Source organism: Numenius arquata, chromosome 17 (assembly GCF_964106895.1).
Source record: "Numenius arquata chromosome 17, bNumArq3.hap1.1, whole genome shotgun sequence".
Lineage (NCBI taxonomy): Eukaryota > Metazoa > Chordata > Aves > Charadriiformes > Scolopacidae > Numenius > Numenius arquata.
The window spans coordinates 7,504,739-7,524,942 of NC_133592.1; the positions used below are offsets into that span (position 1 = coordinate 7,504,739).

General features: G+C 41.4%; 1 protein-coding gene across 2 annotated transcripts in view; it reads right to left on the reverse strand.

The window, feature by feature from the left end:
* Nucleotides 1–321: 321 nt before the first annotated feature.
* Nucleotides 322–20,204, reverse strand: part of GRB2 (growth factor receptor bound protein 2) — a 47,713-nt gene continuing 27,830 nt past the window's right edge. Inside the window, exons 2-5 of one of the 2 annotated variants that reach the window (XM_074160408.1) lie at nt 12,509–12,606; nt 6,617–6,739; nt 3,980–4,148; nt 322–2,637 (exon numbers count right to left, since the gene is read on the reverse strand). In XM_074160408.1, the coding sequence (XP_074016509.1) occupies nt 2,452–2,637; nt 3,980–4,148; nt 6,617–6,739; nt 12,509–12,606 (576 nt within the window). In that variant the 3' untranslated portion in view covers nt 322–2,451. The remainder of the gene's footprint in view (nt 2,638–3,979; nt 4,149–6,616; nt 6,740–12,508; nt 12,607–20,204) is intronic. The other variant, XM_074160409.1, reaches the window with a different exon arrangement.

Consider the following 20,204-nt stretch of genomic DNA (forward strand, 5'->3'; position numbering starts at 1 on the left):
GAAATAGAAAAGCGCCGCTTTCCCACTTGGCCAGCAGACACGTGGCCTTCCATCCTGGAAGCGACAGGATCACTCCTTTCCCCCTCCTCGCTATCTGTAATGCCACACGTGCCAAGTGACACCGCTTTCCGGTGACTTCACTTGAAAGAGTAATGAATTCAGCCAGAAATGCTGAGATTCAACTACAATGCTAAAGAATCTGAGTGTTTCAGGCCAGAGCACACCTTAAGGCTTTTCCCCTCCCATTGCAATTTAATATCCTATAAATTAGGTGGATCAGTTATATTTTGGTCAGTTAACTGAAATAACAGACAGATGCTCAAGTGAAGAATTCAATGTATATTTATTATTCACAGTTAATTACTATCTACCAAATGCTGCTGCAGAGTTAAAGGATTAAGTACATAGGCCTTTTTTATTTAAACACTGATTTTTTTTTTTTTTAATATATATACACACACAAGACATATGTCTGCAAGGCTGCATGATATACACCAATTCCAAAATAAGGAAACAATCAAATGGTCCAGGTGTAGAATGCCATAGATTCCTTTTCCAATCACTTTACAAAGAAGGAAGAAAGTGAGTGACAGCTAGCAAGGAGAGGGGGAGAAAGTAATACTCTACAGGATAGCTCTCTCTTTCATCTGCTGGAAAATTAAAGTGTAAGGCAGAGTCCATCTCAGGAATAAAACATTTGTAACACATAGTACAAAAAAAGGCACCCTCCAACCAAAGATTGCCCGTGCTTCCGCAGGGCGGGAGGAGATCTCCACTGCAGTTTTTGGATTCGTTGGTGGGGTGAAGGGATCCAGCCAAATGGCCACCAAAAGAAAAAATAACGCAACTGAAGATTGGCACAGAGAGCGGTGCGGCTTGATTGCTTTCCTTTCCGTCCAATTTAACGTCACACTGCTCTGGTGGAGGAGCAAATGGCCACAAGAAATGCCGTTACGGTGCGGGGTGGGGATTACAGTCATCACACAGCCTGCTGTGAATGGGGAGTGGGGCGGGGAGAGTCTACTTCAACAGTAACACTGACCTGAGGAGGGAGGAGAAACTGGAGAACAGTGATGCCAACCCCACTTTTCAAGAGCAACACGACTGCAAATATTCCCTATCCAGGCCAAAGAGACAGGCTGATTACATGCATCACGTAGAAACATTCACTAATAGCATAAAGTTTTTTCAAGCACTATTTCTTGAGGTTTCTCTGCATTATAAAGTTTTCCATCAAAGGAATGTACATTTTATAGGACATCTCAGGGCTATTATTTCTCAAATTCCCCCCTTAACCCTCCCACCCCAAAATATTCTTTCTCATTTTTCCTGGTCATAACTTCCCCCTTTTTCTTACTTCTTTTGAGGCTCTTGGATGCAGCTCCCCACCTCTGAGCGGCCTAAGCTGCCACTTGAATGCCTTGATTTTATTTTCCTTGGAATAAGGAAAGTTGAACAGTAAGACAAATCTTAAGATTAAAGCTCCATCTCTGTTTGTAGATTTTTCTCGAATGTCCATTGATAAAACCACCCTCCTTTACACCCTTCCCCGAAAAGTATTTATTTACACATAGGCAGAAAAAAAACCCTCTGAAAAGCTCTGGACTGTCCTTTTAACTTAAAAAATAATAAAAAAGAAAATAAGGGAAAGGCACTATGGAAAAAATTACAGAATGTGCTCAACCGTACACCTTTAAGAAAAAACAAAAAAGCTGTCAGCACAGCATTAACAGACTTCAGTTGTACGTTGGAGTTTCTCAAAGCAGCTCTGTGACTCAAAAGAAATAAACAAAACAAAACAAAAAGCCACACAACTCTTCTCCCTTCCCCTGCTTGGAAGCTGCTGAGCTTCAGAAGAAAGTGCCAAAGGAGAAGAGACAATAAAAATTAGATTAACACCTCATCTTTCCCAGGCAAGAAGAGCTGAATGTTGAAGGCAAAAGCAGAGACTGATGATTTTTGTTTTTTTTTAAAGGCAGGACTGTGGATTTGGTTCTTCTCTCATGTCCCTTCATGTCAAATGAAGACCGTTTGCAGAGAGAGAAAATACCAGCAGAGTTTCTCCCTTTTCCTTTAACTGCATGGCTAGGACTTTATATGGCATTAAAACTTCATGCACTGATGGACAGAGGACGGGGAAACAAGAAGAGTGAATGAAAGGGGGTAACCCAGGAGCAGCTGAGGAAATTTGTTATTTTCTTTTTTTTTTTTCTCTCTCTCTTTTTTTTTTTTGTTCTCTGTTTTTTTTTAAAGATAAGTTTTGGTGTGTAAGTTGAACTCTTTCCCCCCCCGGCCCCTGAAGTTCCGTACTGAGTGAAGGAGGATCACCTCACGGTGAAAGGTAACTCAGGTTTTATCGCCGTGTGATTTTAGGTCACTGGCTGCAGTTAGGCTCTGTATGTGTATTTACTGTTTCTCTGGTTTCTTTAAATAATCTCTAATATTTTATCTCTAGATGTTCCGGTTCACTGGGGTCACATAGTTGCGTGGAAACATGCCCGTCTGTCCGTGGCAGGCTCCCTTCCACCAGTTGGGGTCAGAATTGTCAAGGACTTGGATAAAGTCTCCCCGGCGGAAGCCCAGCTCTCCTTCCTCCTGGGGATCAAAATCAAACAGGGCCTGAACATACGTTGGTTGCTGAAAGGGGAAAGAAAAAGATACACAAGTGAGAATCATCCACAGCACTCGAGACTCCCTCAGGCAGGAGCTTAACAATAAACATTTGGGCCGTTTCATTTCCCTGCAAGCCAGCTTCCAACATCTGTAACAAGATGCTAAACCAGGAAAGCATGCTCTATAGAAGAGCTTAGAAAAAAGTCAAGTTTCTGTGAAAGAGCCCAAAGATAGCAGATGACTCGGATGTTTTACTAGTATTTTCCAGTCTTCATGACCCACCGTAAATCTGTATTTTATTGCAATACAATGGTCTTGTTGCTTATTCATCCTGTTTTCACCAACAGCATAAATATTACTAATCTACCTAACACTGAAACACAAAGTTCCCCCTAAAAGCTGGATGTTGGCATTTTACACATTTTCCTTCAACCTCTCCAATATCAAGAAAATCTGTCGTAGAGCATTTTGCCTGGGAAGGAAAGACTTCCATTCTTACGGAAAAGCTAATGGTTTATTTAAAATGCATTTGCATTCTTAAAATCTCAAAATCTGAAGGCTGGGAAGGTATCTTCATCCTTCTCATTTTCAGCCAGCTGTTTTCTCATTCTCTGTTTATCACTGACCCGACAGCGCAGAGCTAGATGTTAATTCAGACAAACTGTGGCACCTGGAGAACAGTATGAGTTCCACACTCCTTGTCTTCAAGCTAGAACTAGAACACTGCACAGAGAGGCAAAAGGATTTATCCATAATTGACAAAAGATCCAGTTACATGCAACATAACGTTCTGATTGCCCTGGGAAATGGAACAATACAAAGGTAGATATACACAAGCTGCTCTGCTGGCATTTAGCAGCAGACTTTGGTTTCTCTTAACACTGGTTAGACCCAAGCCAGCAGGCCAGAGATGTTCCATATGCTACTACCTGTAACCACCTCTTTCTTTAGGAGAGAGCGGTACCAAAGCTTCACTGGCAACAGAGAGGTACAGTTCTGGCTATGAACCAGTACAAGTAGAACTATCCTTTCTTACCGTGTCCTAAAACAGGGATAAACCCATTTTTAAATCAGAGGAAACAGATGACCTTCCTGCAAGAGTATCCATAAAAATTAAGAGAAGCCGAATGTTCAAGCAGCATCAGTAACACTGGGCCAGAACTGGAGACTGGGGACTTGGCAGGTGGGCTTTGCTTATTTCCCAGCACAATTCTGGCTATGGGATCTAAAGATACGCTTCCACAGACAAGTAAAATGTCACTCAGCTTCTCTCCATCCCTATTGATTTACTCTAAGATGCAATCCCACCCCAGACAGGGGTTGCAGTAGCCTGAAAAGCACACTCTACGGAGGACACTTCTCTTACCTGTGGCACCTGTTCAATGTCCCGGAGAAATATTTGCTGGTTCCTGGAGACAGATGTGGATCTATGATAATCTACCAGCTCGTTCAAAGAATTGAACTTCACCACCCAGAGGAAATACTTGCCAGCCCCATCTCTAAGCACCTTGAAGTGCTGCACATCATTTCCAAACCTAGGAGGAAGGAGTGGAGAACACAAAAAGCCCACATTATTAGTCACTGAGTACTCTTCTTCTGGAATTGTCAGCAAAGAGCTTAGAACAAAAAGGCCCTTCAAGGCATAGCAAAAACTGTAAATAACACCAATAATATAGATACCAACCGGCTGCTGTAAAAAAAAGATGTCTGAAAACCACCTGTTAATCCAAATACCAAATTCATTTTGAAAAAAGTCCTGCAAGCTTCATATGTGCTTTTCTTACAATAGAACCAACTTTTCAAACCACTCTGAATTTGCAGAAGTTTGAGGTCAAGGATTTCTGGTGTCACAACACACTTTCTCCTGGGTTACATGCAGTATTTCAACTTTTTATTTTACACTACATTGCCACATCACTGGTGTCCAGTCTGTGTACCTTTTGATGTACGTACGCAGTCACCCGAGTCGCTGAAGACAGTGCTTAGAATACCTTGGACACAGACCCTGGACTTTGTAGGACAAGTGCAAGGTCACATTAAAAGAGCTGCACCACGGTGCCTTCCAATCCACGTTCCCAAACGCAAGATTTCGAAGTCAAGCAGTACGAGAGCTTCAGTTCAGTTCTTCACACGCAGCAATTTCACAATGGACCCGAGCCAGTTCAGGTTTGTGCTGCTCTTGCCAGGGCCCTGTACTTCTCCCCGTCTCAGCCCCTCCCTCCCACAGCACCACTGGCTGTGCGCGACACCGCAATATGTAAGCACTGGTCCCATTATAGGTAAACTGCTGGGAAAACACTGCCACAGGGAGGATAGGACTGTCTCTTTTGGCAGCCAGTCTGGACTTACGCAAAAGACTGTCTTGCAAAATAAAAGGATCTCTCTGGTCCTTAAAGAAAAAACAAAACAAAAAAACCAAACCAAACCCAAAATGCTCAAAGGGTGATGCTGCACAGGCAACGCAGCAACTTCGATTCTTTGTTAACAATTCCTTCTGACAAATCATGGCATTCAGTTGAAGCTACGTTTCCAACAACTTTATTCTGAATAAAAGGAAACTCTGAAGAGGTCCGCTGGGATTTTCCAGACAAATGGCACATCGGTATGTTTCCTTCAGTCTAAACCACTGAAACCAGAAGACAACTGCTCGCCACTTGGCATGCACAGCTTCTATACATTGGCTGAAAAAGTACGCACTATCGTGTTAGCTTTGTAGCCAAGAAACAACTCATGAGTACTGCCTCTGCTCTCCCTTCCTCACCCTGAGAGCTCCTCACCATTTCAAATTCCACAGATCACTGTTGAGGAAAAAAGACTTTTCTAAATTAAAGAAACGGGAAAAAAAGAATCAACTGAGAAATCACCACCAGATGGCAACACTAAGTTACAGGCAGGCAGAGCTACGCTATCATAACTTTGTTTCTTAAAGGAATGCAGCTTCTGGAATGAAGCTTCCATTCATATCTAGTATTCCAGCTCAGATGATTGTATCCAAGACAGAAATATAAACATCTCAGAAAAACCAGTGCCTTTAATCCAGTTTGTTGGCATGACTCAGTGCTGCTGTACAGGAGGACAAAAATTTGGTTACAGACCAAAGATGACCAGAACAAAACCATCCTGCCCAGACAGATCACTGATAGCCACAGAAAATAGAGCAAACTAGGAATTGTGCATGAATAATCAAAATTTGTTTGGATTCTAAACAAGATCTTGTTTATTTCTGGTAGGAAAGGGGAAGATAACAGAAAATAAAGAAAAAGGCAAAAATCAACTGCTGAAGACAGAAACCCTCCCACCACCCAATCCATGTTAAATTACATCATATACCCTTTCAAGTTTCTAATACCTCTATTAGATAAGCAAGAAAGTAGCATGGTATTTGTGTGCCATGGCTAACTAGCAGGAACTCCTACTGGTTAACAGCCAGTACTTCTAGTAAGGGTATTCAAGGCTGAGAACTCCTCGCTTCACTGGTATTAGACTGAGTTTCTTTACCATTGTGGAATGCACTTGTGAGAGATGCAAGAGGTCTCCGTTTTCCCAGACCTTGACAACATGAATTGTTGTCTAAAACTTGTGCCAAGCAGACATGAAAAACATATTTGGAAGCATACTACACAGAGAGAAAAGAGAGAGTAGTACTGCAAAAGAGGGATAAAAGAGGACGGGAGAGAACATGTACACACTGGGCACTTGGTGGCTGTAAGGAGGAGGAATGGATCCACAAACAAACCAACAGATAGTGCCTGAGACTACATGAGTCCGACAACAACATGCCACCAAGTCAGCCCTGTAGTCTTATTACAAACCACAGCATATATATTTGTTCTAATAAAGAGGGAATAAATAAGTATCACTGGAAGAACAGGAACGCTGTAAGGCAACCTGGAAGATTATTCCTGCTCCTCAGCATTGACAATCATCTGTCCTTTATCCACAAGCCCAAACGAGCAGTAGATGGCCTGATTACCCCACACCATTGCTTCTGGGCATTACTTACTTGACTGAGAGGGAGAAGTCCCCAGGAGCGCTCTCACTCTCCCTAATGAGGAAGGCACCATCGTGTCTCTGTTTGCCTAACATCTCTTCAGCCTTTGCTCGAGGAATCTTTCCAAAAAACCACCTGTGGAGTGAGGAAAAGAAAACAATAGGGAAAGTTAAGAATTTTAATCCTTTCATGGAAGAGCCAGACGTAGATATTCACACAGAGACGAAATGATTCTTAACAGATATAACTACACTGCACCTCTCTGCCACTCCAATGCAGGCTGCCGAACCACGCAGCTTTTCACAATGTTTTGTCCTGGTAATGAAGCAATCATTGACTTGATAAATAGGTGCTTGCAATAGCCCTATTTCACCCAATTTAGCAAAGCAGAAATGTTGTAAGAGTGAAATCCTCAAATTACAGGATTAATTTTCAGAGGTGGAAAAAAAAAATCTGCTTGAAATTTAATGGACAGTTCACATTTTTTGCATCCTATTGTAACTGCAGTTTAGCATATAGAACATCACAACGAGAACCTAACGTACACAACTGCTTCACAGTGAAGTCCTGCTTTGTGAGACTAAGACATCTGGCCCGGGATCTGGCTACAACCTTGGACAACGTTAAAATGTCTACTTTGGTCTGCACTGATGCCTTAGTAATCAGGCCTCATAACCTGAAGTCAAACAGATTAAATGCCCTGCTAAAGCAAGAAACTCAAGTCCCTTTGTCTGTCACTGAGGAATAAAGTCTTCATGTCTCTACATTCAAAGTTTTAATTGTCCAAACTGTATGATGCCATCAACTCAGAGACAACAAAGAAACCCTGCACTAGTGGCTGGTCACTACTGAACTTCCCTTTGATATAGCAGCATTTACTATTAGTACACAAATATAATCTGTGGGGAGTAATTACACTGCCTCCTTTATTATTACTTATGTCTCCTAAGGAGAAGCCACCCATGCCTTAGCCATGATTTGTAGAGCAGACTATACAGAAAATTTCAGTTATTATGGATTAAGCACAACCCCCACTATTTTAGTGGGTAGAAATATTTAAAAAAAAAACCCACAACAGTATATGCAAACTGTAAGAGAAACACTGGGAGTTCGCTCACGTGTTTCTCTTCAGAAACATCACAGCTGTAGAAACAAGATCCTATGGATTGACCCATCCTGCACAAAGTGCATTTTGTATCAAAACCAATTTCTAGTCTCTCTTAGATGAGGTGGTAAGACACAACTGCTTCAGCAGAGAGAATGAGTAGCTTCCTTCAGCTGGTTGTTCCTGCAGCCCAGAGTCCAACCTTTCTGACCCCTACCAGAGCACTGTGGGCAGAGACAGGTATCGCATAACAGAAAGCTGAGGCTGGTGCCAGGAGTGGAGTCACATCCAGACCAAGTGAGAAAAGTTCCCTCAAGGTCTCTCTGCTTCATTGCAGAGGAGTGCTGAGCTGGCAGCCAATTTGGTTCCAGGAAAGATGCTGATAATACTTGTTTCAGTTGCCTATTTTCTTGCTTTCTCCTACAGTCGGGACCATCTAGCAGCTTTCACGCAAGCAGTCACATGAAACAGCTGCACCATGGAAGCCACATCTGAAATTCTTGACAGTTGCACAGAAGTCACAGCCGCAGGGTGACCACCTCCATGACACCGAGGGTGGAACCCACCTCAGGCAAACCAGATTGTCAGCACTGACCAGCAGCCCCTGGTCACAGGATTCTCACCCACATTTACATTTGCATTTCCAGACTAACCCAAGATTAAAGGCAAACAAGGGCTGAGTGGTAGGTCACATGGCGTGGGAAAAGCAGAACCATCTTGACGACCAAAAAGTACAGCTTTCAGTTCTGAGTAACAGATCACACAGGACAGAACCACTCACCACAGCCTCCAAGCCTCCAACTGTGCAGATGATTGACCTTAGAGGAGAACACTTAATAACAAGAGCTCCACTCACAAAGTTTACTTTCTACAGTGAAGGTTTTGGTGCAGCAAAAAGATAGAAGTTGCAGAACCCTCCCTGAAACAGTTGTTGTTAAGAGAAGTTGAAGCTGTCACGAAATCACAAAGCCACCAGATCCCCCTCTCTCAGAAGCAACCATCTCTAGAGCTGAAGGAGGACCTATTACTTGATTACCAGACTCTCCAGCTACTGGCAGCCCTTGCTCCTCTCACTGGCTGTTTTCAGTATCTGCTCACCATAGGAGGCTACACAAAACCACATCCCTATGCTATATCAAGGATGATGAGCCCAGAAGACTTATTTCTACTACATGCAACATATTCAATAAAACAACTCTAGGACATTCCCCTTGTAAAAGGAATATTCACTACATTTAGCTATGCATCTCCATTACTAAAAACATTTTGGCACTGAAAAGGATACATCTTGTTTACAAACTCAGTTTCCATGATCACCTAGACACGTTTTACTTGCTTGCAAGGCTTGTGGTGTACTTTTTATCCCCTGGAATGGAAAGGAAAAGCTTTCTCCCACAATCATCCTATTTCCAATGATAAAGAACTTCATGGCATTTAGTAATTTTCCTGGTGGTTTAGCATCTGTGCCATTTCTCGGTACCCGAGGTGGTGGCAGAGACAGCAGAGGGACTGTCTACCCGCAGAGTGCTCACTGCCTTCAAAAATCAACCAAGAGGAACCATTATATGAAACTCTTTCAGAGTTCAAAGGTAGTATTTTGTTTCCTGGGCTTCTGACACAATTGTCAGAAAGATAAGGAAGTCTTGAATTTTGCCTCTGCCAAATGTTACATAAAGCAAGCTTTATGTTATGATTTTAGATATGTTGCCATAGTCCTTGTTTAGAAAGTGTTTTAATTCTGTTTACTTCTCAAGTAATTCTCAATTACTTGCATATGACTTGGAAATGAAAGCTGCATCTTAAAAAAAACCAAAACACCTCAGCCATTTCTGTAAAAGAGAAGGGAAGCCTGAAAGAACACAACTTCTATAATCCTTCCTGAAGCCTCAGAAGTATACCCTATTTTCCCCCTAAATTTTACTGAACCACTACAAAGTAGAAGCATATGATTAAAGTTCGATTAAAGGAAGTAACACTTCCAAAATAACAATATCAAATTCTTAAAAGTTTTCTGCCAGCTGTTTCTATGGCACTTTACTTTAAACAGCAAGACTAAAATTCTTTCACAATTCTTGAATTCCCTTGCAGTTTTACTTCACTTTAGCCATTCAGAGTAAAAGGATTTTGAACTCTCAATATAAAAAAAGATGAAGCCCCCCCCATAGATGAAAGAAACAAAGAAAATTATTTTAAAGGACTACTGTCTACTTAAGAACACACTTGTAAAGCATCAGAAGTGTTGTACACATACGAATCTTTGCTCAAGAATGATTGAAAAAAAATAAGAAAAATCACAGCACAGCCAAGAGAATTAGGCCAAATAAACTGACCACAACATTCCCACAGGTTCCCCGCTGAAGGGCTAAGTTTGATAACACTTGTCTCCAAACTAGCTTTGTAATGTAGGTGAACTCACCCGGTCAGCACTGCAAAACCAAATCCAGGCATTAGTGCTGATGCTGCCCAGCCAGAGGGAGATGCACTGATTGGTACAACACAAAGTTCACATCGCGTTCAGACTCATTTCAATCGGCAGTTTGGAATTCTTTTAGCTTTATTTAGCACGAACACTTAGCAAGGCCAATTTCCTCCACGTAAGTTACAGGACTGCAAAGTGAGACTTCAGCAATATCTTCAAGAAAAGCCGATTATGAACACAAACACTTGAGATACACACACAAGTCTGATCCAGGCCGTTTCATAAACGGCAAATTCTTCCCCTGCCTCTTTAAAAAGAGAAAGGTAGTTCTGCCACTGACCTGCACTGTTGTGCCTTTGCAGGAAGCCTCCCTGCCCAGAGTTTCCTGCAGCTCTTCTGAGTATCATGCCTATGTCTACACACATCTTTGCTTTGTTAATTGATGTGGCAATTTAGATTAAGCTTTCAGAACACAGGTGACTCAGCTGGTGACTGAGAGCTCTGTGCCACGTCTTCCTTTCAGCTTCATTTGCTTGTAGTTACAAGGCAAACTGGAAGCTTTGCAAAATAAAAGCAAGAAAAAAACACTGCATTTAAGAGGAGCTATGGGGCTGGAGGATTTAAGTCTCAGATCCTAGGACAGGATTTAAAGCCATTTTCAGTTGTTTTCTTTCCAAATCCTCTTGAAAAAGCTCTCGTGCCACCTTCCTACAACACAGTTTGATACTAGTCTGAGAAAAGGAGCTTTCTCTTCCTCACACCTTGTCAGCTGCCTGCAATTTTCTTTTTGTATGACCTGCTGGACTACTTAGAGAGCTCTGCATTACAGCTAAGCTAACATTACACTATAAAAACTTCTGCATAATTTCCCAGGGTTGTTAATGCACTGGTTAAGACTCCCAGCATTGCTGACACATGGAGCTAACCCCATCCAGCTGCCATCAGCAGTTTAAACATCTTCAGAAAAGGTCATATTAACTATGCTTAAAAACACTACCAACTGCACCCACTTGCAGGCTCAGATACTGTTCATTCCCCTTTGATATGAAAAAGCAAAAAACTGAGAGTTCTATCCCTCTGAAACAAAATACCATGGATGATTACAGAACAAAGCGATTATCGTTATCACAGGAGACATCACCACAGCGTAACTCAATTGCCTGCTGTTCTAAAAAGACGTATCATGATTCAAATCAATGAGAGAAACTGCAATGCACATTTGTGATCCCCAGCGGACCAGCATGATCAGGGTAAACTTGACACGTTACTGCAGCACACAAGGCTTTACGCAATTTCAGAATTTTCTTGTGCATCCTTGCTTCGCTTCCCACTTGGCTGCACTAAAGCCGTATCCATCCTCTCCTTCGTGGGACACAGTCCCTCAAAAGCTTCTTTCTGCTATTTCGAAAGAGCCCTTAGAAAAATATTTCTTGATTGGATTTAACTGCAATATCTTCATGATATAGTAACAGTCAACAATTAACAAATCAATCATCAGTTTTTGTGGACAGGTCCTTGTAAAAACCCTGATTATGGGTTTTGCTGCTCCTCCCTAAACTTTTTCTCCCCTCTGAATCTGTTACCCAGAGCTTGCCGCTTTCTTGTTCAGATGTTGAAGGATCCCAAAGGTTGGCAGAACCAGAGTTTGGTAGAAGACAGCAGAAATACATGAAATGACACAAAGAAAATACCCAGTCATGAAATGCTACTATTTTCAGATGTCAGATTCTTTATATCTAAGAGGAAATGTTCAAAGTAGTTCCTCAAACACAGTTCTCTGGAGCTGCAAATCAATGCAACAATACCTGTGTGAAAGTACATGCTCTTTGAGGTTGGCCTGTTTTACAAGGAAGGTGTTGGACCAGATAAATGTTAGAGGTCCTGTTTGACCTAAATTATTCTGTGAATTCTATAGTCAGGATGTGACACAGACATACTAAGAGTACAGCTCCAAATATCCTTAAACATTTTTTCTGGTGAGCTCTGAATGTCACAATTTTTACTCTTATCTGCTACGCTAAGTACAATAGAGACTCATCACAGGAAAACTGTCAGTTTTTCCTGGGGCAGTGGTGGTGATAACTCTCTACCAGAGTGTTTTCTGCTGGTTTAAGGCTGCTACCCCCAAGGTCAGTCTGTCTGACCCTACGGCAAAACACCAGAGCAACCACCAGAAAAGCTTCCAAAATATCCTGCTGTACAGCCAGCTGTGAAATGAGTCACAGCGCACAACAATACAAGTTGCAGCCAGAGATACAACTCCATCGCCATCCTTTACCTGTGGTTATGGTACACTTTGCAAAGTACAGCAAACCTCCCTTCTGTTTGAGAGGATGCACAAAGTAAGATCAAGGGCGCCTATCACCAAAGCTCTACTTACGGATGTGGTTTCATTTCTATGTAGTTCTTGGGAATGAAGCCGTCTTTTCCATTGAGTTCTGCCTTGTACCAATTCTGATCGCATTCTTCATTCAAAACCTAAAGGAAAAACACACACACACACAAGCTTACTACATTTCAAGATCCAGCAAAACTGATGAAGGCATTAGCTTATTCTCCCCGTTCTTGTTTCAAAGACTCCTCGCACAACATGAATCTACAAAAAAATAGTCATCCTGCTCCACTGCATCTCATGAGCATTCAGAACTCTGGTGAACAAAAAGCTGGATGAGTAGTTTAAAATAGACAAAGGAGTTTAGTGCCAAACCCCCATGCTTTCCTCAGAAAGTCACTGTAAGTCCACGTGTACTTTTAACAACTAGAATGAGATCTGTGCCAAAGATTGTTGCCTGCCATCACCAAAAAAATCTGTCTAAAGTCTTCAAGACAAGAAATTCTGATTCTTTATCACTTCTGACGATCACTTTTTCCTGAATTCAGCTGACAAACCTGATGCTTTCAGCATAAATGTGATTTCATCCAGTTTTTCTACATTTTTCTAGTTTGAAACTACCTCTCCTCAAAAAGATTTTATTTGGTTTTAGAAGTAAAGACCACATGGAACCTTCCCCTCCCCTTTAAAATTAATCACCACAACACTTTCTGAGGTTCTTTTTTAACTTTGCAACAATGGCCAACAAAAAGCTGAATCTGAGGGCTTTTTTTTTAAAAAAAAAAGAAAGAAAGAAAGAAAGAAAAGAAAGAGATGTACTTAATGTACTTAAAGCCTCAAGTCACAAAAGTATCATATGATTAACATTGCCTGAATGTGGGAAGATGAGGAAATGCAAAGAGAAAGACAACAGGAATGCAGATCCAGAGATCACATATTACATACAGATGCAGTTATGGTGAAGATATCTTCCAAAAAACCAAAATATTCATAAGCAGGTATTGCTGTTTCTGACTTTTTTTTTTTTTGCTATCTCATAATGTTTCTTTTATGGAAGGGTGATGGGAGAAAAGTAAAAATAAATGAAAAAAGGAAAAGCAGCCAAGAATTTACAAGTGCAGGCCTTAAAATTCTTATAGCTGATGGGAGTGCTTCAAGAAAATTAAACTCTACAGATTAATGTTTGCTGCATTTCAAAAACATGTGTGATATCAACACCCTCATCTGCCTCATTGCTGACTGCTACATACAGAAGAGAAAAACCTCAACGCCTACTTAAATGAAATCCGGTAAAGTAAAAAGAACAGAATCCCAGTCTCCTCAGTGAACTACAGTGGGCCATAGTCACCTGCCTGTTCCTTAGCCCCAGCCAGAGGGGGCTGAGGGCAGGGGGCACAGCCCAAGGTGCCAACCAGGAACAGCACAGCAGCAGGGCCACATCTACAGAACTTTAGGTGAGTAAAGGCAGGCACCTTTACAGCCCAGTTCCGAATATTTTCACAGTTGAAGAGACTTTAGTAATTAAAAGATCCTAAGAACTTTTATATGGATAAAAATATTCCAAGCTATCTTTTGTGCAGTTACTACTTTTGGTTTGCGTTTATTTATTCACAAGCATTGTTCTAGCCTGCAGTACAGTTCAGGCATTTTGCAAGGATAATGTGACCACAGACCACAAGCAGTTCCAGCGTGGCTCTGTGACAGGCTCCGAGGTAAAAGCCTTCACACGGAGAGCTGGCGCGGATCGGGTGATGGCTGCTGAGCTGCCTTTAAGCACGTCTCTCAAACCCCTGTACTGGTTGCGAGACAGCCTTATCTGCAGAAACTGATTCAGAATATAAAATACAGGTAGATGACACCACCGGGGAGCTCTGGGGTACTGAGCAGGGAACATGGAAATTAAAATCAGATATGTAAAAAAGTGAATTGCATCGAGACAGAGGGCACAGGTTGAAGCCCAGATCTACAGCTCAGCCACGCAAAGATTTCACACATAGCTTAAAGGACCAGGAAGTTCGGTTGTTATATACCTCAGCCGCCATCGCTAGAGCCATTTACAACACAATAGAACACAAACGTGACACATTTTGATGTGATTTCTAGTAAGTAAAATCTTATGCAATGGTGTGCATTCCTTTATCAAAGATGGCACAGATCAAATCTTTGATAAGATTGTGTACTACAAAATTTCATCATCATCAGAGAGCAGTTAAGGGATATAGCAGTCTGTTTTTTCCTGAAGAATTAAAAAAAAATGTGTACATTGTAGCTTTATATGAAGGATATTACCAAATATTTGTGCTTTTGGCAGTAGGTATTAAAAATTATCAGAAATTCCAATGCCCAAATGTAAATTATTCTAATGAGTTTTATCTTGCTCTGAAGATATGCTAATAGATTTGGAGGAGCCAAATCACAGAGGGCTTGGGGTACTCATTAATGCTTGGCCTGAAGCCAAAAGCCAGCGAGCGAGCATTAAGCACGCAGTAAGCTTTGTGACCGGGGACAAAAATAAGCTGGATAAAAGGCATAGTAAGGTGAACTGCCCACACATACGCATGTACAACCTGTTCGGGGCACTTCTGCTGGAATAATGAATCCTCCACAGCTTCCCCCCTTCTCCAGTGGCTTTGTTTGCTCCAAGGACTTTTTCCTGCTTCACACCCAGACTGACGTATCTTCGTAGCCGGTTGTCCTTTCTAGGATCATTTTAACTGGCTGTCACAGCTCCATTCACACCCTGGCTGACGGCCAGAGTATCCATGCCCTGGATTATATACCAGAGACCTGATACACACACAGTCACCCTGCAGGCACCCTTGTTTTCCCCTTGCTGGGTCTTCAGAGGCAACAGAACTTGCTATTTTCTTTACACAGCTCCACGTTCATGTACCATTTCAAGAGGAGTCACCTCCAGAAGACAGCTATGTACAAGACCATTTTTTTTCTGTCAGCATCTCAAACAGACACCACTGGAGCTGCTCCCAATGTTTAGTCAAGCAAAAATAACTTGTACTGAAGTACCTTAAATTCAGGACAACTTTGCAGTCACGTGCACAAGGCTGGAATTCTGGTGGCTGCTGTGAAGTTCTGTAGCTATTATTATGACAACTGCAGAACAGCCATGTAAAATTTCAGCTTCAAAAAAAACTTATGTGACTAATGTCCATTAGTGAAATACAACTAACAAGTCAGGAACACACATAAGAACTCTCTCCACTGGTGTATCTGGCTTAGATGTCTACATCTGACATAGCTCTCTTCTCTTTTAAATCATAAACCCACTGAAATGAAGGAACTGTTTTAATGTAATTAAACCATTTTGCTGCAAAACATTTTAAGAAAAGGATCCACTAAATCCATCTATCCCACACCTCCAGATGATTTCCAGATAATAAGTAAGATTAAAATCTATCACCTGGATACTTAAAAACCAGTGCTATGCCTCTAAGAAAAATAAAGATTCGTAACTGAACTATGGTAAGATTTTCCTCGACTTACCAAAGCTATACAATTTAGTCTAAGTACAGCATGTATCACTGGATTTTGCTTTGAAAATTTCCCCAGGCACAAATAAATCCAGATAAATTAAGACACAAAATGAAACTTGAAGATTCACTGCTCCAAACTGAGACAGCCTTCTGAGTCTACAAAAACTCTAAACGGCACAAACACTTATTTATCTCAACAACTGTTAAAACCTGCTGCTCTTTGTATAGCTCAGAACATAAAGCTTTCCTTTGCAGCCAATCCCCATGTCTGCTATAGATCTAACCAAGCCTATGCCAGAGCGACTGTTCCTTCCACACTGGGGCATCTGTGCCTGAGAGGAGGAAGGAGGAAGAATATATATTTTTAGCCACTACATTTGAACCCAATACTGCCATGTGATGTCCTCAGCCTGCAGTCAGCCCTGTTTTACAGTAACAGTGGCTCAAGTGCTGCCCACCAGTTTCCCAGTTTGCTAATAGAACTCCTATCAACAAAAGCCCATCTGTTCCCATGGAAATGGGGAAGAGGCGCTGCTGAAGAGCTGCACAGCAAGGCAGTCACCAAGTTTTAGTTGGAACAGCTCACACAAAACGAGCATTCCCGGCCATTTTCAACCCCATACCTGGTGAATATTTCTAAGCACAGCTTTTACACCCTTGTGAATTGCTGCACACCAGTTTTTGATCCTCTCAAAACAACTTTCAGGAACTTTCAAGAAGCACTAAACTGGAATATAAAAAGCAGATCTGGCATCTCAACTCTCAAGCTGACTCCCATATGCAAACATGAAACTAAACATAAGGCCTCAAACGTACTTATGTGCTTGCAAATTTAGCCAAATTCATCAGAATACTTGCGTAAACAAAACCCAAGAAACTTGTTCAGAGAGGGCTGTGAGTTTTGGCTGAGTCCCCTTTTTTCCCTGAACTGTAAGGTTTTGGGATTCTTGCTGTGCTGAGTGAAACGGAAGGTAACGAGTACAACCTGTTACCTGCCAACCTGGCTTTCCTCCTTCACAAAGTTGCACTGACACTATCACAAAGAAAACAATGCAGCATATGAGAAACACTCCCAAAGTCTCAGGAATCCAAAGAAAGTGCTCACGATACTCAAACTAGGGCAGGAATTAAAATTTAAAAAAAAATAAAAAAAAAAAAAAGTGAGCAAATGATTCAATGGCAGCAATTCTGCAACTGAATTTTTAAGCCCGGAAATTACCTGGCCCAGGGTGGAATGGTGGTTGGGAGGTGAGTTCTCACCCTCCGCAGAGGTGCTTTACCACAGCTTTTCATTTCAGAGAAAAATGGCCCCTTTTCTGCTCCAAGAAGAGAGATATGAACTAGCTACAAACCCAACAAGCTTGAAGGGAAGCTACACCTTAATTCAACAGAGCAAGCTCAACACAGTCCATTCTATAACATTTTTTTTCCCCATAAACTTACTGCAAATGGCACCAGAGAACATTCAAATTTATCCCTTCAGGGTTTTGCAGAAGACAACCCAAGACACGGCCTGGTAACCTGCAGGTCCCTGCCTCACGTTGCATAAAATCCCCTGAACAAATGAATCCTCCTCACTCTGGCTGCCAAACACCATCAACAAGGCGGCTGCATGGTGGAAATGGCATCTTAAGGAAACCTAGGATAACCTGCACGTCAAAACGGCACCGTAATTCAGGTCAAGCCACATCAGAGCTTTTCTTTTCTTAGTTTACTCAGCACGACACACAGTACAGTTAAAATCAACTTAAACATTCAATGCAAAAAGATACATCAGACAATTAAGGTGACTAGCTCAGGAACACATAACTGCTAAAACTGCTAAAATATTTTAGGCTTTTCCTTAAATTCAATTTATCATCATACATAGGAAATGCAAAATATCCACATTTTTCAGATGAAAACCTAAAGAACCATATTTGGACATGCTTTAAGATTGTGAATACTTGCTCTCTAGACAGATATAAAAAGCTGTGGAAAACCTTAAGAACCACTGAGCAAGTGTTACTGGAAACAGTCAGAGAAAGATTGTTTCTTAACTTGCACTCAGCTACCAATAACGTAATACCTAAATAACACATGTAGATTGTAACAGAATGCAATTAATGTTTTATGGATACAGGTTTTCATTCTCACCCTCACCCCAATTTTCAGTATCGCTATAGAAACACTCCTTCTACCATTATCTTTATAAAGGCACAAAAAGAGCACAAAATACAAACTAAAAAATAAATAATTTCAGAAAGTCTTCCCAGCACAAGTAGGAGGTACAAGGGCCCTTCCTCCCCACTCCTCAAGCAGCGCTTTTGTCAGAAGCCGTATCTGAAGTGACAATTGCTGCTTCAACAGGGCACACACCCTGACTTTTCCCACTTGCCAGGGCAGGCCAAGCAGCTGAGAGTGGGAATCAAGGACAGCAAATTCTAAAGCTGTTCAAATCCAAAGTCTGGGTTACGTAGTGCTGTCTTTAGGCACATTTTCTTCTTAAAGAAACTAAGTTATTTCTGTTTACCTTGAAGGATCCCAGAAACCAGTCCAAAGTAAAATACACGATAAAGTTGAGAGTCAACAAACCAAAAATGACAATGAAAGTCACAGAACTTTCACAGCCACTCCAGGATCTAAGCTCCTCTTTCCAAACTGTAAATAATATTGTCCTCCAAGTCTGTTGCACAAATCTACTCCTCACTGGAGGTTCATTCTATATAAACATTTACAGGTAAATCCAGTATTCCCCGAACTTTCAGAAAGGGTTGATGGGGAGAAGTAGCTGGGTAAGATTACAGGAAACGATGTCACTTTTAACTACATGAGATAAAGGGGAATTGCAATTACAATTCCATGCAGTATTTCACCGTGCAAAACTCCAGATAGAGATACAGTGGTCAAGAAATTCACAGTAGCACTGGCTGCCAAGTACAGTAAAATATGTTGTAACGAAGCAAAGTCCAAAGAGAGGAATGTAGGTAGGAATTAGCATTCAAGCTTTCACTTCAAAACCACCTTTTTTTTTTTTTTTTTTTTTTTTTTATGTAACATAAGAATACTTGGGGCAACTTTAAGGTAGCAGAGGTACAACCAAGTCTGGCCACAAGGACAGAACTCAGCCCAGACTAACCCTGCCTCTCAGGCCTTGCAAGTCTTGTACTACTACCTCCCCTCTGGCAATAGCCTTCGATTACGAAGACGTATTTACGTATTTAAGATAATAGGAGAAAGAGAGAGAGAAGTAAAAAAAAGAACAATCTAGACAACAATTCTCTTTCCCTATGGCTCATGTTTTTTTGTTTACATGGCACAAAGAGATGGGAGGAAAACACCTGCAGTATTTTAAAGTATGTTGTAGTGACCTCCAAAACGTCTGATGGAGGATCCTGGAAGGAGTCAACAAAGCTCAAGGAACTTTGCCACAGGTCTCGTCTTCAATGAAGTTTTCCTCAGCATAGGAAGTTTCCACCAGCACAAACACACAGAAGTAAAATGATAACAAATTTACCAGTTCTGCCTACGCTGCTTGTGAAGGATAGCGAGATGTCAGCCGCAGCAATTACAGAATTTTCTTCAAATTAGTCCTCCCACTACCACCGCTTGTATAAAGGTTAAGCTATAGATACCACAAATTGCGTGTTTTCAAGAAGGTTGATGCAAAATCTCCATTATAGAAAGAACGGTAGCCTGGAGTAAAAATCAGTATCAGTGATTTTACAACTCAAACAAAAATAGCTTTACAGAGCTAGAAGTAGCTACAGCCAGTGTTCTAATTAGGCTTCCCTCATCTAAAAGATCCACAAGTGTTTCAGTAACAGCAGAGACTCTCAGAAGTGAGATTCATTTTATATTCAGCAACTTTTATGGTGCTTAAGTGAACACTAATTCTGACGAACTTTATAACGTAAGGATGACTGTTCGACATTTGGATGTTGCAGTGAATGCACTGTCTCATTTCAGTGCTTGATCAAAATGGAGTGCAAAAAAAGGAAAAAGATTGTTATCGCAGCCCAAGCTCTGCAGCTTGGCTCGCACACGGAGAGAGCAGAATGCTACGGGATTCACAAGAGCAGTTGCTTAAAAAGAGGAAGGGGAGTGTTGTTTTTCCCTAACAGACCAAGGGTTAGTTTACAGTGACTAAAGACCAGGACCAGCGGCCTTTTATAACTAGCTGTAGTGCTCAGGATGTTATCACGGAAACAGAAGACAAAACATCCTTCCTTAATCTCAAACCCAATCCACATCTAATTTGGAAGCACTGAAGA